The sequence below is a fragment of the Squalius cephalus genome, assembly GCF_949319135.1.
Source record: "Squalius cephalus genome assembly, chromosome: 22".
Taxonomy (NCBI): domain Eukaryota; kingdom Metazoa; phylum Chordata; class Actinopteri; order Cypriniformes; family Leuciscidae; genus Squalius; species Squalius cephalus.
The window spans coordinates 30,792,337-30,813,491 of NC_137143.1; the positions used below are offsets into that span (position 1 = coordinate 30,792,337).

The following is a 21,155-nucleotide window of genomic DNA, read 5'->3' on the forward strand; positions in this document are numbered from 1 at the left end:
GTCATACACACACGGTGTCAAGTGAACTGCACTTTTATGAATGTCAACAACCACCAATTGGAATATATTTGATGTGTATTTTCCAGCTTTGAAAAGCAGGAGTTTGGGGGGCGATGAGATTAATACAGAAATAGAAACCGAGCGATCAACAAAATAATGTGGCTGGTTGGGACAAACGGAGGGAGGATTCACCACTGGCTCATTAATAATGATTTAGCATAATAATATAGCTTTTACATTAGGATGACAGTGAAATAGGACTGGACAGAATAGCTTTTGCAAAAATTAAACGACTCACAAGAGAACCAATAAAGTGTGATTGGCAGATTGGAAATCCATTACAAATTCACTATGAGTAAACTGGAAACAATGTCCCAGATCTGGTTGTGGTCCTATGCTGAAATCTGTGATCAATTATAGAGGGAAAGAAAATGGTGAGAGTTCACCCAGTGGAGGAAACGGGACATCCCTGTCCAGTAATGCACTCTCTCGCCCTCCAGATGGAAAATAAAAACGATCAGCCCTCGATGACTATCATTCACATCTCTGTCGTTTCCCCTCCTTCAATAAATCTATCTATCCCTACTCACAGAGCAACAATATAAATCTATCTGAAAGAGGCTAAATGAACATTAAGTGGAAAGAGTGAAGGGAACATATCTTAAGCAGATGTCTTTTGTCGACTTGCTGGAAAGAATTTCAGCAGGCTAGTGGTGAGACATGATTTCTCACTTAGGCTGCCTTTTTGACCTCACTCACAACACAAACATCAAGTAAAAGCCCTGGCCACAAACACATATCCCAGAAATCCCCTGACTGCATCTTCTAATGAACAGAAGAGCGCACAGACACATGCCGCTAACCCCGAACATGCATCTCTGGTCGTGCTGGGCTCCTCAGGCAAGAGCTCAACAACTAGGCTAGACGTGTGTGGTGTCTATAAATACCTCAAACTGGAAGTGAACATGCGACTGGGTCGAGAGCTCGGCCAAGGAGCTCCACTGCAGACGTGAGACACAACTGATGTTTGATTAACAGGCCAAGAGGAGAAGAAAATAGGGAGTAGAGTGAACCAAGATGGGACAGTTGTGCAATTCGTATATAACACAAGCATATAATTTCTGAAGCACTAGCATCATAAACTTTGTCAAAAATAATAATGCATAATTCAAAATACATTTAGGCTTGAAATTGCAAGCATTTTGGTTGCATATGCTCCCGAAATTTAAACTGCGCAACCTCAAAATATATATATTTCTCTACAAAACTAAAGAGATGAAGAGAGATGATGAAAAGGACATTGAGAGATTTCTTCTGTAAGCCGTCTAAAGTCACAGATAGTGTAACTCCTGTAGTTGGCGATCATGTGGTGAATGTGGATCCACCAGCAGAAAAAAAGGCTTACAGTTTTCGGAGAGAGTGGCTGAAAGACTTCGAGTTGCATTTGCTATGAAAATGGCTCAATGCACTGCGTTCACTGTAAAGCCTGTGGGTACAGAGATTGCAGGTAACACTGCGTTTGCCATTGAATCCACACATTTTAGGCACGAGAGCTTGATTAAACACAGGGAGAGAGCCAAGAAATGCCAGGACAAGTGTGTGGCAAAGAATTCAGGATCAGATTCGATTGTTGAAGCTTTCAATCGTCAGGATGATCCCGGTTGTTCCGCTCAATTGGCAGAGTTGACTGTGAAATTTAACACCACCTACACCATCCGTTAATATATATGTTAAATCTGTTAATTAATATATATATATATATATATATATAAAAAATTTTTTTTTTTTTTTTTTGCATAGTAGTTGTGGTGCTCAAAGTTGCACCAGTGCAACCAAGTAAAAAATAAATTAATGTATTGGTAAAAAAACTTTTCCAATGGCTTACCTAAAGTTGTGTCTGAATAAATAATATGGGATAAGAGAAAGTATTTCATCTTCTACATAGAACATTTTATATTTTATCATGCATGTTATAAATAAAAAAAAATAAAAAAAATTCAGTTTCACTGAATGGCCACCGGTGTCTCTATAACACGGGTTTCTCAATTCTACATATAGACCCTTTAAAAAACGTTTTGAACGTTCAGAGAACTTTCATAATCTAAATGTAAAATTTTCTTATAACATATTTTTGTTTGCTGATCAAATCTGATTTCAAATAGTCTTTGCGTCACTCTTAAGGTGACACAACGACAATGTCAAAATGGGTGACTGAATAACCGCAAGTATTCATACATATATACCAGTCTCCTCCATTGGGAGCAACTCAATAGGGAGCTTATTTTCCATTTTTCCTACATTCGTTTTGTAAGTCTCGTGACATACGTGGGTAATGCCTACATCATTACTAAAGCAACCCATGCTGATAGGTTAGTTATATCTAAACACAAATCTGATTTGATCACTTGCAGTTAATAGTGTGGACAGTCATGTCTGAAAAGAAAAGAGAAAATTTATATTTGCTTACTCCCAGACTTTTTTTTTACTCCCAGGTAGTTTCATTTTTGTTTGTTTTTTGGCCTCCTGACGCTTCTTTGTACTTGTTTCTTTTGAAATTATTATTACTATTATTATCAAAATATTATGATCAGCATTACCTTAACTAAATTTAGTGGTTTGTTCTTCCCTCATATTTAAAATATATATATAAAAAAGAAACATTTTCCTCACATTTTGACTTTGAAAAGGACATCCCGTTTAGACACACTTTTAAACTTCTAGATGAACTCGGAAGCTGACCCCACTAACAAACTAGTCAATTATTAAATGACCAGTCAACAATCACTGACCCATCCCTAACAGACCGGGAGTTAAAGAAAAGAGGTTCAGGCATTAATGGGAGGATTTAGAGACACTGAGATTTAAAGGTGTGTGTGGTCCCACATCCCTGCCAGTGTTTATGGATTTTAGAAATGGAAAGATCTCTGAGATTTCCCTGTCAGCTTTATTCAGCAAGCACTTCCACGCTAAACGAGGAGATGCATGAAATCTTTTAAAGCTCCAGAAATGCCCACACCACAGTACACACTTTGTTTCCACGTGAGTTGGTTTAACAGGTCCTGCCAGCACTGGAGGCCACAGGGAAGCATTCAATGCGAGAGCCATCTGCTTCACGGATGCCTTCCGTTAAACGATTTTTATAGCCGATGATACATGCACAGTCAAACATAGCATTCATACAGTGGTAGGAAATCCCTTCCGTCAACAAGACCATCAATATCCCTCTTCATGAATATAATAAACACCAGCCATGCCGAGCATCAGATTACTAACTAGACGACTGTTTGGCTCTGTACCCTGGACGGCAGTTCAATAGCGATACGCTATGCAGGCTTTTAACTAAATGAAGAAAATGCAGGTGAAATGTAAAGTTGGTGCACATGGCTGGTGTACACCTAGATTTCAATGTAATAAAACCTGTGTGGATTTGGCGACGCTCAGACTTAATGCCGTCGAAATGGAACGGGGAGCAGATGGAGGCGGATGAGACCCGCGAGACCCCTATGGAGCCGGTGCTCATCTCTCGTCTCAGACAGTCTGCAGATCGTGCAGCTTCACACAAATCCAATCAAAAATCAATAACTGGCCGGGTCACAGTGAGTCATGCACAAAATGAAATTGAGGCCTTTGGGCCTGAAAAATAAAACAAAACAAAAAAAAACACTTTTTTGTAAGCTTTCATTACAATTTGATGAACAATAAGCTATTAAATCAATGCCATCCACTGAATTATTTTTTTTTTTTTAAGATAATTTTAACAGTAAAAGGCTGAAAAAATGCTAGGGTAAAAACCTGTTAAAGGGGTGGTATAATGCCCTATTCACAAAATGTCAAATATGTCTCTGATGTCCCCAGAGTGTGTATGTGAAGTTTTAGCTCAAAATACCCCACAGATATTTTTATATAGCATGTTAAAATTGTCACATTTTGAGGGTGAGCAAAAACGCACCGTTTTTGTGTCTTGTCTCTTTAAATGCAAATGAGCTGCTGCTCCCGGCACAGAGGGCGGAGCTTCAACAACTTCTGTCCTTTTAAGTTTCAAAAACGTTTAGCCTTTTGTGTTCAAACCGGAGTCAGACAATGATGGAGAGACTCAAGAAGAAGTGACAACATGTCGAATACTTCTGAATGGTTAGTTGATGAATTTATGTAGCTTATGTGTAGTTATCTTCTAGTCACTGATTAGCATATTCTGTCATGATTATCTATAAATCATGTTCAGGGGGCGGGGTTTATGTAAATTGTAGGGTTGGTGATGTCACTTGGTGAATGTGGTGTAGTCTCTACCAGCCGTTTGTTGTAGTCCTTAAAAAGCGATTTCTTTAAAAGCAAATCTCTCCCTTTGCTTTGAACTTTGAGCATTTTAACTTTGCAGATGTTGTTTATGCTCAAACAGCAACATTACACACTAACTAAAGTTAGAAAAGTGAAATCAATCAACCACCCCTTTAATTGGCAAACAGCAAGTCCCCTTACTTTACGGTGAAAAACTGGAACAGATTTGATGGGACATTTTATGCAATTTTACAGTCAAATACTGTTAAATGTACAGTTTTTGGAAGTGAAAAAGAACAAGTCCTTTTTACAACTCTTTTGACTGACAATCCCAGTATACTCTGTGACGGCTCTTATTTGATGGCTTTTCAGTGAAATAACTTTTTTTTTTTTTCTTATCAGTTATGTACTTGAAGTTTATAAAAAAGAACAACAAAGCAAAAGTAAGCCTATAGTTCTTACAAGACATCACACAGACATTTAATGAACTAAAAACTAAGTGACTGTTAGTCCAAATTATTTCGATGCCATAGATGCTGTAAATGGACCTTACGCTGAATTTCACTTGGAATATTCTCCTAAACCAAAAGACTAAATGGAAAGGCACAGAGCATCACTGTGGCATGTGGTTAGATTATATATGTAAATACTTGCGTTTGCTAAATAACCAAGAATATAAACAAAGGGAATGACAACAACCACAGAACCAAAACCAGCATAAAATCCCAGATCTGATTCACCGCTAATTCCCGTCATTCACCATTTGGCAACTAGCAGTCAAACTAACAGCCCACATGTCATTTCCTCTGAACAAGCACGGGCAAATCTTGTTTTGGTCAACTGAATCAGTATAATCAGCAGCTGTAAGCCTCAGTTCTCAGAGATTTTATCACATTCTGTGCATGTTTTTATAAGTGATGAATCTGGGAAGCACGAGCTACCTTAATGATAAGAATAAAACACCAGGTTGAGCGGTAAATTTTTTTAAATATTCAAACAGGACTCACTCTGATCGCCGCCGACCTTCCATGCCATCTGGTAAGAAGAGCTTGATGGTCGACACTATACAGCCATGAGTGACTAAAAAGAACAAGAGAAAGCCGGACACATAAATTAGTGTTTTATGACAACAGTGGTTGTAAAAAAAAGACATGCAAATGATTATTTTCATAACAAGAATTTAAAGAAAGGTTATCTCAAATATAAACGGGCCATAAAAATGTTTATAACAAGCACTAATATGACTAATAAGCTTACATGTACTAAAGTCTATCAGCTTTAAAAGTGAGTGTGTTTGTGATCATCAAAAACATCCAGAGAAGATTTCCTGGCGTTCTGATGAGACAAAGCCTACTTGTGCTGCAACAATGCTAAGAATTAAACACAAAACACCCAAATGTGACTTAAAACTAGTTTCCAAACTAAACTGGAAGCTAATTTGAATACCTTGCCATTTAAAACACAGTGCTCCAAACAGGTTCATAGATCTCTCAAATCTATGCTTACATTAGTTTTAAAAGGGTAAGTTACTTTGCATTTGTATCTGATTGTGAAAGCGTCCCATTGCATGTACTTAAGTTGCAACACATCCAGAAAAGCAATCAACCAGCACTCGTCTTGGGTTTCAAAATGGCATCTCTGCCATTGCAGAATCTTCAAAAAGTGTAGTTTGTAACAGCTGCATTTGTGTCGAAGACTTCAACTTTCAATCGAAGGTGTCCTCTATTACAGGCCCCAAATTAACACTCATCAAGCAGCAAATACGTTTTAATAAAGGAATATTTGCATGCACACATCCACACTAGGGTTGGGTACCGTTCACATTTTAACCGGTACCTGAAATTCAGTGCCGTTACCTTTTTTCCCCCCGATAATTTAGGCATGTTTACCTCAATAACTGTAAAGAATCTAAGTCATTTGTAGTCAAGTGTTATTGACATTATGCCAGAGCTGCCTTGGTCGCTGTCTGCCATTGTCTGTGATTGCTTGAATATTAATAAAAACAACCATTTTAGTAATAAAAAAAAATAATTTCTATGAAATGTTTTGTTTTCCACAAATTCTGTGTTGTGAATTTTCTAGTAATCAAATGAAGACATAAAATATTTAATTGATCTTTTATATGAAATTAAACTTTTTTTTGCCCAACAACTGAGCACTTGTGTCAAAGACTTTCAATAAAAGGTGTCCTCTATTACACTACCAAAACAACAGGGCCCAAAATTAACACTAGTCAAGCAGCAAACACGTTTTAATAAAGGAATAAATAAAGGAATATTTGTATGTACCTGCATTACACACAGCTGGGCCACATTTCACTATCACCACTCACACAAACAGGCTTTCCTCACCTTTCCGGGTATTCTCGGTCACATCCACCCCAAACTGGATGATGTCACCGGAGAGCACCTCGCAGGGAGGGCTCTCCTCCGACCCCCGGCTCAGACGCTGGCTGTTGATGAAGGTGCCATTGCTGCTTTTGGTGTCCTGGAGATAGAACTGTAAACAGAGGAGAGACGGAAAGATTACAGATGCTATCAGATATAGCACTAGACTGAAAGTGTGCAAAACAAATGTGCAAGACGAAAGAGAGCAATGGTTAAATAAGAGGAAGTGCTCGAGCTAAGCTTGCATTGATCAAGAGGTGAAACCATTTAATGCAATGCACATAGTTTATGGAGTTCGACAGGTTCATTGTTACAATGCAGATTATAAACACATTTTTAAGGCAGTAGCAAAACTTAAAAACTATCATTTAACTAGATGGGTAATAATATACTTATCACCCCAGTTAATAAAAAAATTGTTTTAAGTAAATGAAATAAAGCTGAAATAAAATATAAATATTAAATGGAAAAACACTGAAATTAGTTGAAAAGTTGAATTAAAGCTATACAATATTAAAATATTTAAAAAAAGAGCCCTTAAATATTCAATAATAAAATGTCAAAAGCACATAATTTGCAATTATTAAAACTTACATTTAAAATGAAAACTGTACATATAAAAATAAGAGGTAGTTCAAGATATTAAATGCTATAAAATAACTGAAATAAGATTCAGTACTAAAACTAAAATTGAAATATAAATTTAAGCTTTAATATTTGTAAGAAACACAATAATAATGGCAAAAGCACAAAATTAAAACAAAATGAAATACAAATTAAAAGCTAATTCAAAATATTAATAAATACTAAAATAACATAGAAATTATATTAAAATACCACTGTATCACCCATCTGACAAATGTAATTGCTTATTACTGTGATCAAAGTTGACCCAAAGGCAATGAAAAGTATCCTCTTCACATTAGTTACAGATTTGCTTTGGCTGCTTAAAATAACCAATAACGTCTTTAAAGGGATGGTTCGGATTAATTTCAACCTAGGGTCCTCTGCACCATGACCTCGAACCAAACACCCCCCAGAAGCCTTTTTCCCCTTGGTCGAACATTATTAAAGTTAGAGCTTATTTAGAGATATCAGCCGGATGGCTTAGTGCAGGCGCTAATGGATCCAAGGCTGTATCTGGTAAATTACCGCACTAATAATGCCCAGAATGGACCAAACTTCTACAGTAGTACAAATAGGTTCTGTACTCATAAAACAAGGCATTGGAAAGTTTGTAAGTACGTCAGGAGTTTATTTAAATAACACTTGCCTGATGGCTAATGCTACCGCTAACCCGGACGTCGAGTTCACTTCCGTGATTTGGGAAAAGCACGTAAAAGTCCTGGCAGAAAGCGGTGCATTTTTTTCATATTTTTTCCTTAACTTAGTGTTGTTAACTGATAATTGTTACAAACTGGTCCTACCAACAAAATATTAGTGCATTCCTGGAACTGGGCGTCGTTACACTACATCCTTTTGCATCGCTTAAAATAACCAATAACGTCCTTAATTGCTGAATTGCAACTCGTTTACTCTGCTACGTACAACATCCCTGATCGGCGACACACATACTAGAAAATAACCAGCGAGGGCACTGGAGACCTGGCTTTGTGCCCATAATTTTCACCAGAGTAATTGTTTCATGTACTCGGTTCAACTCTGAACTTCTTCGCTCAGCTGGATGAATAGATTCACTGTCAAGCACGACTACATTAAGAGTGACATTCATTTCCACCCACCGCCAACATCCCACATCACGTGTCACTATGTGGGCATCACTGTTAACAGGTTCATCAGGTTAAGCCACAGGATGAACGCTGTCTGCTTCAATACAATGAGATCAAGGTTGCGCGAGATTAAGAACTACAAACCCTGTCTTTATGAGGACGCAGAACATTTTTAGCCTTTAATAGAGTGTCTAACATTTAACAAGCATTTCACTTCAAATCACGGTACTGACTGGCTGTATGATTGAGCCGGAGTCGAGCGGTATCTCATCCTCCATCTTAACGGGAGCGAAATGTGATATCTGTGTCTGTGTCTTACATGTGGATTGGCATGGAAACCGCATGATATTGGTGATGCGACTGTTAATAAGCAACCAGTGTTAATTTAGAGAAAACACAGATTAGCTCTCATGTGCGTATAGGACGGTTTTGATTCAGAAATGCATTATACTTTATAAACACAAATTAGAGCTGCACGATATATCGAAATGCTGCAAATGTACATATGATATCAGGGTTCCCACACCTTGGTTAGCTTCAAATTCAAGGACTTTCCAGGTCCAATACCCTCAAATTCAAGGACTTAATGTGGGGACACATTTCAAGTGAGAGCAAGGTTACATCGTGCTACCTTGTAAGATACATTGTTACAGTTTTCATGCGTCAAACACAACTATGCAAAAAAGCTTTTTTTTTTCGTTCGTCATGGCAACGTACAACACAAAGTACCTCACGCGGGAAACACAACTTAACGCATAAATGCGCGTAACTAACGTAAATCAAGCAAGCTAGTACGGATAGGCCACGAAGTGTTGATGAAATAACACATTAGCGGACCGGAGGAAATAATATGGAATTTTTTCAAGAAAACTTCTTGCACAAAATAAATTCAAGCACTTTCAAGGGCCTGTATCTGTGTGTGTTTATTTGCAAAACCTTTCCAGGGCCTTGAATTTTTTTTTTTTCAGATTCCCAAATTTTCAAGGATTTCAAGGACCCCTGTGATATGCATATCGCAACGGCTTGTGATTTCAATACTCCAAAATATTACAAAAAGTCCAAGTTTTAGGTAGACGCGGACAGCAGAGAGTTGACTGGACACATGGCTGTTACATACGTGTGACATTCTTAATGTTACTAAATGAAATAAGCAAAGTACTTTTACACACACACACACACACACACACACACACAGTAAGTCGCCTCTCAAACAGCATGTGATCCTGAATTCAGCTATATGGCCAAATACACACAAAATTATGTCAAAATGCACGTCTTGAGAATTCACGTAAAAACAGTTATATCTTCAGTGGAGTAAACGGTTGAGAAGGAAAGCGTGTGTGTAATATATTGGATCTGTGCAGCTCTTAAAGTGACAGCAAACTAATAAACCTGCTTCTGTCTGTGTGCTTAATGTTAATCACTACAACAAAAGAAAGAGAAAATCACTCACTGCTCTTGACTGAATAACTTTTGTAGCTTTACTAAGAATCAGTTGATATTTAATTCATACAGTGATAACTAAGCAGTGTTTTATTTTTACATTTGATACATTTTCTGTTGTTAAATAAACCTAATGTAGGCCTACCTGAAACCCTAAACCCTCCTGGTGTACACTGAAATTAAAAAGACACTTACTTTTTATGCAATGCCACAGTAAAACACTGCTGTTCACTTTCAGAAGTCATTGGGATGCTTTCTTCTCACAAAAAGAATGAGAAACATGCATGTTGGTTACATAATATTCAGTTTTTAAATATAATTAATTTATATCACACGCTTAAAGCATAATCGTATCGAATATCGCATTATTTAACAAGTTATCGCATTTTTCTTCAATATCGTGCAACCCTAATGCAAAAACTTTAAGCCAGGCAACAGCAACGTAATGCATCCAGAAGCAGAATGTGTGAAAGCATCAGCTGGATCCAAATATAGCGGGATGCCATGTACGGTCCTTCAACTTTGCTTAGCGACTTTAAACACCCAGAATTAGTAAGTGTAAAAGCAAATGAGAAAGAATGGAGAAGCACAAATGACACAGCATATTCCCTCCTATTTCCTCTTGCTAACGGTTGTTCTGGCTGTATTCTGAGGTTATTGTGGTCACTACGCTTACATTTGTTCAGTTTTCTAAAAGACCATAATGTTAACAATGCAACAACTGAAAAACTAAGTAAATTAGACAAATGAAACATGACAAACACCTTCCCCATGGTTCATATCAGGTTAATATTTTTCGGTAAACCTGACAGGCAGCCCTGAACAATAAAAAATTATACTTCAATTAGATTGAACAATATCTATTGATAAATTAAGGATTATTTAAATACAGGAAATATAAAAACATTCATGCACTATGCAGGGATTGCCAAAAATATATGTAAGCCAAACCTCTTTGACATAAAACATTTTATTGACATACACCCTGAGATTTAATTCTTTCCAAATATAACCAAGTCATCTGGTGAAACGGTTTTCATATCGCAATATATATATATATATATATATATATATATATTAGGGCTGTCAAACGATTAATCGCGATTAATCGCATCCAAAATAAAAGTTTGTTTTTACATAATACATGTGTGTGTACGGTGTATAATTATTTTCTATATATAAATACACACACATGCATGTATATATTTAAGAAATATTTGCATGTATATACTGTGTATATATATTTATATTATATATAATTTATATTATATATAAATATTTTATATATAAATAACACATTTTCTTAAATATATATATGCATGTGTGTGTATTTATATATAGAAAATAATAATACTCCGTACACAGACATAAATTATGTAAACACAAACTTTTATTTTGGATTTCGTGATTAATCGTTTGACAGCCCTAATATATATATATATATTGCAGAAAAACAGTCTGTTTTTTTCCAAAAATCATTCAAACCTGTTTTCAATTCATGCTTTTCATTTTTCACCCTGCCTTACTAAGTAGTGTAAAATACTTGATGTGTCATATAATTATAGTCAAGCGGTAGCAGTTTGAGGAGGAACTTCAGCTTCCCTTCATTAATCAACAGCTGGCGTGTTAAATATTCATTTATTATACTAGGACACCATCACTAAAGCACCTGCATCTGTCACAGTGACTGTGAAGTGGCGACTACCCAGGGGGTGAGTGAAATAAAGAGAGAGATATAGTGTGAGGGAAAAGAGCGAGAGAGAGAGAGGGCTCATTTTTATGTCAGGGATTCGCCCCCACATCCCATCGTCAAAGATCACATTAGCATTCCAGCACAGAGACACAGTCTCTGACGGCCTCAGCACAGCAGCTCCAACACAAATCTGATGTGAACTTATTCAGCACATCTCAAACAGGCGTCAGTATTCCTGAGAACAGTGTGAAGGTCGTCATTTATCCTACAAGAAATCTCCTTATACTCCACCTCATTATTAACATGGTCAAATGTGAGTCCTGGAACTATTTTGAGTGCAGGTTTTTATATAAGCTCTACGGAAAGGCACTATTACCCTGTGCAAACAAGTGCAGAGAAGATTTGTGCAATTAACACTTCCAAGACTGATAATTAAAAGGAAAGGGGATCATGGGAAGAAGGAGGTGGATCATCAGCTTCAGTTCTGCTGGTAGAATGGTTTAACAAAGGCATTTTTTACTCTAGTTGGATGGTTGACAACATAAAGGCAACTAATATACACTCCTTTATTAAAATTAAAGCAACACCAAAGATTATTTTGTACTACCTTAAAATAATGTTTCCAAAATGGTTTCAGTGGTTCATCAACTCGTAACAGGGTGAATGGCACTTCTGCATTCGCTTTGCGGCCCTTTATCTGCAATAACCGCACTGTGCAAGTTTGCCAGATCGGGTAGCGGATCTGTAGTTCGAATGATGAAGTCGAAATTTGACTTGCTTTACGGCAAGCGTTATAATATTATTTCGTTTTTCTTCGTTTCTGATGTTGCAATACATCATACTTTCATAAAATCATGCATCATACTCTACCTTGTCTGTGGACATCGTTTTTTCCAAATCCGGCGCTGGATAAACAAATAGCGTGCGTGCGACGGTAAGCTAAATTATTTACGACAGCGGTAATGGACAATTCCACTTCCAACCTGTAGGGGGACCACAGAGGAAAAAAGCTTTGGTGTTGCTTTAAATATGTAATATGAAATGTTAAAAATGAAAATGGGTTAATATTTGCAAAAACAAAATGTGATAAAACAACATTCTCAAAAAAGTAAACAATTGCTTAAAGATTTTTTTACACGTAATTATTCAAGTCAACGTGTGTCAGGTGTTGACATTCAGTGTCTGCAAAGAACATATGTAAATATAACAGACTGCACACTGATCTAGTCTTCAATCTCCAAACATAGTGTCATATTGTATAAACAGCACAAACATATACACAAACTCTGAAATATTGAAACAGCATGTTAATGTTTATGTCTGACACACGTTGTCTGTGCAAGCTCGTTTTTATTACAAGGAGATTCAGTGAAATCCATTACTTCACTGTTCTACTGAAAATAGTTCAAATAGGGCTTGGCGATAAGCGATATATCAAGATTGCGGTAAAATTAACATTGATAACGATAAGCTCTGGACATTTTTTACTCGATATGGATTAATCTAACAATCACACAGCAGAAATAAACGAGACAACAGCCAGTCAGTGCATGTTGCTAAAACATGATTTCTGTGTGTCTCTGTGTGAATGAACGGTGCGGTTTAGTCTGATACACAGACTCTCACACACACACACGTGACGCTCATTGCGTTTTCAGCATCATGCCGTCTCAATATATGAGGACATTAACACATGAACTTCATCTCCAGAGCTGCTCTGAGAGTCACTTCACAAGCTTTTCACCGTTTCATCTTTACACCATCCAGATAAAAGTTCAGTTTAGCTTCAAGAAATTAAGACAGAAATATATCACTACTGTATACTACAATGTACTACTTAAAGTAATAATAATAATGATATTTCCAAGGAATATCATACAACCAAAATATTTTTAGCCATGTTTTAAATTTATAAAGTTATGTTGTGCAGCATCTTATTTGACAACAAAGAAAAATGCAATGTTTTGTTGTAAATTAATCGTTATTTTTTTTATTTGATTACATTTTAAAAGCTTCATTTGTTATAAATCATTAAAAAAAATTAAGTGGAAAATTTTAGGGGAAAATAAAACAGATTTCATAGGGCCCTAAATTAAAAGTTAGCTACTCTGTGGAGTTTAATTGTGAACAAACAAGTTTACATTCATTCTCAAGATCGAACAAATATGTGGAAATATTTCCTTTCCCATTAATAGTAAATGAATATCATGATATCAATAATGTATGATAATCGTGTTAATATTTTTGGCCATATCGCTCAGCGCCCCAGAACAAAAGCTCACATCATATTGTCTGTGTTAGTCTTCCTTTGCCATATCAGCCAAAGTCCACAAGATTTATTCCTTGAGAAAAGCTCTCAGATCCAACACTGAGATTCTGAAGGAATGCAGAGTTTAAGCTTCAAAAGCAAGTCTACACCTAAATCATTCCTACCTGAAAAGAGCTCCATCCAGGGATGGAAAACAAACAGCCTGGCTGAGGAAATTAACATTGATCGGTACAGCCTGTGTAAAGCAGGTCAGCTCTGGCGAAGACACTAACCCGCTAAGCTTCGTTGCTTGCTAATCAGCAGGTCAGGCAATAAAGCAACCTTAACCTTAATCCTCAAGAGTTCTTTAGCAGAACCAGGCAAATCAATAAGAGCCTGGGAAGGAGATGTATCGTATGTAAACACTATTTTAACACAGAAAATAAATGGAAAATTTCTTGCAAGAAAAAATTTTGCAGACATTATTTAATGACCTGAATGAATGAAAACTACTGCCGCAAAAACATCATTACCATAAACAGATAAAGGCAAACTATTCAGTGTATTCTCTGAACATTTGATCAGACCCAGTGGAGATTTAAAATTCACTACCGGAGCAGAACGACTCAACCCTAAGTGCGGTTTAAGATTTCAAAAGGCTGTGTTGTGAGTGCTTTCCCTGGAAAACCTGGAGTCATCTCAAATGACGAACCCCCTTTCCCTGGCTTGTCACGACAGCATCTCTCGTAGAGTGGTTTCATGCACAGGTTCACTGTATTTCAACGTTGGCCAAATAGTCAAATACATCAGTATTACACTGTATTTAAGTGACAGTTTTTGATTTTCGACCAAAAATGACAACATATTGGCAATTCAGAATAATAAGGACATGTCATGACATAAAAATACCATAATATGTTTGCAATGATTTAGTAAGCATGCAGAGTTCAAATATTTGTTTCTCTGAAAAACGACGCAGCCAGTTATTCTACTTGGAAATGCACGTTCTGTGTCGGAATGTGTGTTTGTGTTTTGGTCAGTGTGATCCCGCCCACTGCCAGTCTACTAGGGCTGTGCTCAGAATATCGATACAACGATACATCGTCATGAACTACTGACGATGCGCGTATCGATACTGTTGTGCTTATGTAGCCAATTCAGGGCTCGAATTTCAGCGCGGGATTGCGGGTATTGCGCATAATTTTAATCAGTCCTGCACTTTAGCATGTAGATTGTATGAGTAAATTAATCCACACAGACTATAAAATCAGATCAGTCATTTTAAAACTTTCTGCGAGACGCAATTTCACAAAGAGCGTGAAGGCTTGTTTATACTTTCGCCTGGAGTCTCCGCTGCCTGTGCGCGCACCTCCCCAAACGGACCAGGCGTTTATACTCGACGCGCTCACAAACAGCTCACAAGTAACAAAAGTTATTTTTCGCAGATTATATCACTTTAACAAACAAAAACATGCAAAATGATGTCAAACATTTCGGTCTTGAGTATCCTCTAAACACAGTCGGTTATGTCTTAAGCATAAAACGCATGATGGGACAGTATAATGAAATCAGGATCCGTGCACTAGCTCTTAAAGGGACAGAAGCCATATGTCTGTAATTAATATTGTTGTCAAAACAACAAAAGATAGTTTTAATTTTTTTATTTCATTTAACTCATTGTTTTTTTAATGACAAAAACTAAATAGTTTTTCAGTGATCACAACTGTTATAACACTGGTTATACAATAAACATATAAACTGTTACTCTGAAATTCCAAATTGATCCATATCGTGATACGTATCGTGGCTTTAGTATCGTATCGTGGCTTTAGTATCGTGATGCGTATCGTATCGTGACATTGTTGGTGATACACAGTCCTACAGTCTACCCAATTGTATTTCAACATCCCGGGTTGCCAATTGACCGTTCGCAAAGACCTACCCCCTTTAGTTAGTGTTGCTATGTCCGACAAGCCATGCCGCTCTCACGCCCCATCATGTTCTCACACAGTGAAACATACATCGGAGCAAAGAGGACACTGACAACGCGCTGACAGACCAGGTTACTTTTGATATGAAACAAAGTCTCAACTTTCAAATTTGGTAATTTTAACGAAATTTAAACAATAAATACCGTTTTGTGGCTCTTGAATGTGTCTGACAGATCGCTCAGTTAAAGCTCCTGGTGAACTAATCATCTCTTCCTTCTAGTTAATTTATAGCATCAAATAAACAAATGAGCATAAGGAGTGTTGTTTTAACCACGGGAAGACGTCAGTACACACCGTTTTTCAAGTTCATATCCACCGAAGTTAATCTACTAACTCTCCTGACTGCCATGTCGGACAAAAATGGATTCGGCAGATGGCGGATTATGATTGGTCAGATCGTCTGTCAATCAAACTCCCTGCATAGGGTCAATTGGTGAAAAACACAGAGTATTGCAGCCATGGAAGCCAGCAAACAAACTAGGCAAGAGATCACAGTTGTGTGTCCTCAATCTGGCAACCCTTGTGAGCGTCATCTGAAGCGGAGGTGGTGAGGGAAAAAATTTCGACTGCAGTAGGCTATTTATTTCAACAGCTAGCTGTCAATATTAATTTTTTTCAGGGATGTTATAGACCCTGTTGGCAGATTTATGCCCTGCAAATAATAAAAGTTGAAAATGGGATTGATTTAAAAGCTACAAATAAGGAGACCAATGAAAGTGTGTTTACAGTAACTTGGAAACCAAAAGAAGAATGCAGTGATCTTAGAGATCGCTAGCAATGGGTTTGGACGAAAACATGAGGATTTGCAAAGTAAATTAAGTGTATATCATAAAACAGTGCATGATACATGTTTGAAATATAAATTGCAGTATGAGCTTCCAATCTGCATATCAGCAAATTAACAGGGTGGTAACAAGTATGCGAGAGCTTTGTGTGGTGTCGAAAGCTTTACATTTAAGAGATTATGACAGGATGGATTTACATAGATAACATGATCCAATTAAGATGTCTCACAATTAATGCTATTATTAATTGTGTTGACAAGATCTCATTAGATCACAGCGCTCACACAAGAGTTTTTTCCCAGATAGAGGCCTATGATTTGTTGGTGGTCGGCATCGTAAGTGTCTGCAAATATAACATTTACTGCAGAGATTTGCTGTTTATTCTGAATTATTAGAAAACTTGCTGAAACAGGACATTATATCACGTATGCTTGTCACCACAGCAAATTAACATATGCAACCAAAATTCACTACTGTGAATAAGCTAGTTTACCATACAGACTCTAAGGGTGTTTTCCCACCTGAAAGTCCGCACCAAGGTCCGAACCAAAGTTCATGTTTTGATACATTTGGTAAGTTTTGGTTTGGTTTCACATAGCAATTATGTGAGCGCACTAAAGCACTTTACATGACGTACTTGCGTCCTGTCGTCATCATCTATGTGGGCTGCATCTTGACATTGACTGGTTTGTAAACGGATGCGAGTCTGTGTTGTCAATTCGGCGGGTAACTTTGACAAGAATGAATGAACAGACGCATATCGTTGCCACTAGGGCTGGGCAAAAAATATCGATTTCTCGATTTTAATCGATTCTCATTTTTACGAAACGATATCGATTCTTAAATCCCAAGAATCGATTAGTCATCCTGTTTTCAGTTGATGAATGAATGGAACATTGTTGCGCGCATCCAATCCAATAAATCGCAATCATCTTTGTGCTTTGTTATTATTGATATGAAACAAAGTCTCAGATTTCAAATTACGTCAATTTTCTTACGAAATTCAAAAACATAATTACCGTTTTGGCGCTGTGGCGTGAGATTGCTCTGGCGCAGCTCAGCTCAAGAGAAGCAGCAGCGCGAGCGCACATGATCTTCTCTTCCACCTTAATAACACCAGTTACAGCGCGAAATAAACATGAATGAGCATCTGAAAGTGTGTTAAAAGATAGAGTACAACTTATCGAAGTCCGTATCATGTCACATGGAATCGCTCAATCACTGTTTCAACCGTGGAAAGACGTTAGTAAACAATGTCATGTAACTCACATTTACCTCAGAAAAACCATATAGTGACCATAAACTCGTTAGTCAGCTAGAAAAATTTACTCTAGAGAGGAGCATTTTGTTAAATATATGCACCATATTACATATTCATTATAATGTTTAATGTTCTTCAATATTTAATGCATGTTTGAATAAATCTGGAAAGTTTTTTATGACAGCCACCATTTAAATTTTTATATAATTTCATATAACTTTATTATTATAAAAATAAATAAAAGTGTATTTTAAGTGTTTGTATACAAATCAATTCATTTTTACCTTCAATATTATAGTAGGCTAATGAAGCCTATAGGCTACAACTGACTCCGTTACAATAATAGTTAAGAGATTTGTTTTCCTTGAGAAAATTTGCAATGTATTTTACCTGATATCCAAAATAATCGATATTGAATCGAATCGAATCGTAATCGAAATCGAATCGAATTGCAAGCTTGTGAATCGAAATCGAATCGAATTGTGAAATTTGTGTCAATACCCAGCCCTAGTTGCCACTATACTCTTATTATTACGGCATTACTCCCTGCAGCACCAACTATACTCGAGGCTAGTTCAAATTCGCCAAATGAACGTCCTCGTTGTGCGAACATTTTATTGTCGCCGGCAGGAGAGGAGGAGAAGACTGCAAACAATCCTGCGGGAACCACAGGAACTTCCTGTAAATGTTCTGAAAGTCCAAACCAAACAGAAAATGCTTTCACACTAGAAACGAACCAAACCTTTGCTTAGTTTGATCCGGACCGAGACTACCTCTTTTCGTCTGACCAAATTTCGTTTGTTTGGTCCGGGGGAGGTTTCACACTTGTAATTTTGATTCTACTTTGAGGTAGGTATGAAAGGGCCCTTATATAAAGCACTTTATATCATTAAAGGTGACTTGAGAAGAGAGACGGCGTCCTGTACAGCTGCTAAGATCCAGGGTGTGGGTCGCTCCGCGGGGCGCTGGGTGAGTTCATATTAAGAAGGAGGCGCTGATAGCTAAAGTCAGCTGCTAGACAGTTGTCCTGGACTTGGTGCTGCCTATAATAACAACAGACTGTAAAAACGGGGTGCAAATGGAATCAGACTATTTTAAGACTCGACAACAGAACTCACACTTTGACAGAAAATATGCAACAGCCTTCAGCTAAAAATGCTAATATGGAGGAGATGATCAGCAACAAAGACTAATGGAGAGAAACACAATTTAATGAAACCGTAAGAGACTTAAGTGCAAAAGGAAAACTCTCGATCAATATATCAGGTACACGCACAAAAACAGCAGCAAAAAGCAGAATTTACTATTACATGAGATCATTCATATGTGCGACCAATATAGGATCAATAAAATTAATAATTTCTAGTTAATAGCATGAATGAAAATTACTTTTCCAAGCAATGAATAATTGATCAGTGATGTTAGACCAACATCACATGAATTAACTCTCCTCTGGTGTTTCCAAGGCATCAGGCAAAAACCTAACACATGTAAACAAACCTAATTATGATGCATGAATAAAATTCACAATAAGACTTGCTGATATTTAGTTCCCAGGTAAAACTCAGTCATTTCAAAAGGCTCGTTTTAATTTAGACTGAGCAGATGGTAATATTCACATTTGGATATGATATTTACATACTGATACTATGGATCACATAAAAATAACAAACCTAGTGATACCAATAACCGGAAAACAGACCGCCATGATCTCACATGACTATCTATATACCGATCTAGGCTCAACTCTTGCACTGTCATGATGACGATGCATGTATAGTGCTATCCTCGTTTTCGTTTACATGGTCAAATTTTTTCTTTTACATGTTCAAATGGATCTAGCACACAGCTCAAAGCAGTAAGAGCATTTAGACGTGGTCACTTCAAGTAAATGCTACTGGTTGTTCAAGCCAAATATTGAAAACGTAGTCCTAGTTGGCATACAGAAGTGTGGGATCCGCACATGTAACCGAAGCAAAACTTCTGTCATTAGAATAGTTACAGAAAGGATAGTGGGATAGTATATATTTATATATAGCACAGGAATAGTAGATCAGGTTTATATCCATTCTGTAGAGACCCATTCATGTGTCCAGCAGTAAACTGAAAATACAATAATTACAATCAGTAAAATGACCCAAAAGCGACCAAATGAACATATATGGTATAAATAAAGTTTGTTTTATTTCTAAGTTTTGTTTATTCACTGTGTTCACTTTCTATATTTAATATAGATTAATCATTGTTAAAGCTGTTTATTTACCAATAATGACCGATCACGAGAATATTTGCAGAGACGGGTATTTTGACAATTATAGTGTTATTTACATTTAATTATTGCATTTGTTGTTCACTTGCTTTTAACAATGTTCGAACTTTATTAGTTAGGCAAGTCGGTTTTTTCTGTAGTATCGGAGTACTAAAAGTGTGCTTTAAGTAATAAATGGAAAGCAAAGTTACCCATCCCACCATCCCCCAAAATATATATTTTCTTGCTGATCTGAAAAATGATCCGATCCGTGACTTGAAAACCGCAATACAATCCGAACCGCGAGTTTTGTGATCCGTTGAACACAATGCAAGCAAGATCAAAGCAAACCTGGGCATTCACAAACTCCAAACACTAAAGGAAAACATAATGAAAAGTGAATTACATTAATTAAAAACTGGTCTAACCAGAGCATGGACATTTGGAAAGGATGACAGTCCAGAGTCTGGCAGGACAGTGTATCTGGGAAACACACTGGCTTCATCTCATGGGTGTCATTTTGCCATATCCATTAGAAGAAACAGCACAGTCAGACGTAAGAGCAGTCATCCGGACACTCTATTAGCGGCTGTGCAACTTTGATTGATGTCTATAAATACAAACCACATTCTCAGGCACACAGTTGCAATTGCCAGCTTTTCAGCAATGCCCACATGTGTATTACACCGTTTTACAAAGCCAGTGAACAGGTGGTGAGATTGGCACTATTTCACATTAGACCAACAATTGATTGGCCCAGTTTAGAAAGCTTCATCTTGGCACCTCTTTCCGACAGAGACCTTGCCAATAAGAGCAAAGTTTCTTCAGGTCATTCCTGCACTGTCCTATATGTGGACACCTCATCCCAGAGAGGACACGGGGACGCTACTAGGACTCTCATTCTTTACACTGTCAATAACAAGAAGCAGCTGATAAAATGAGAGCAACTCAGACCCAGATGTAAATGGATTAAGGGAGGAAAAAAGCCCAGCAAATGCAGTTAGAAAATATCTCAACAACTGACAAGTAACAGCAATTATAAGTTAATAATAAACTAATGTAGACCTTACAGAAAAAGACTTTGTAAACACTGT

General features: G+C 37.1%; 1 protein-coding gene across 5 annotated transcripts in view; it reads right to left on the reverse strand.

The window, feature by feature from the left end:
• Positions 1-21,155, reverse strand: part of slmapa (sarcolemma associated protein a) — a 62,613-nt gene that overhangs the window by 34,543 nt on the left and 6,915 nt on the right. For all 5 annotated transcript variants that reach the window (XM_079857800.1, XM_079857798.1, XM_079857799.1 and 2 more), the window contains exons 2-3: positions 6,627-6,774; positions 5,283-5,355 (exon numbers count right to left, since the gene is read on the reverse strand). In XM_079857800.1, the coding sequence (XP_079713926.1) occupies positions 5,283-5,355; positions 6,627-6,774 (221 nt within the window). The remainder of the gene's footprint in view (positions 1-5,282; positions 5,356-6,626; positions 6,775-21,155) is intronic.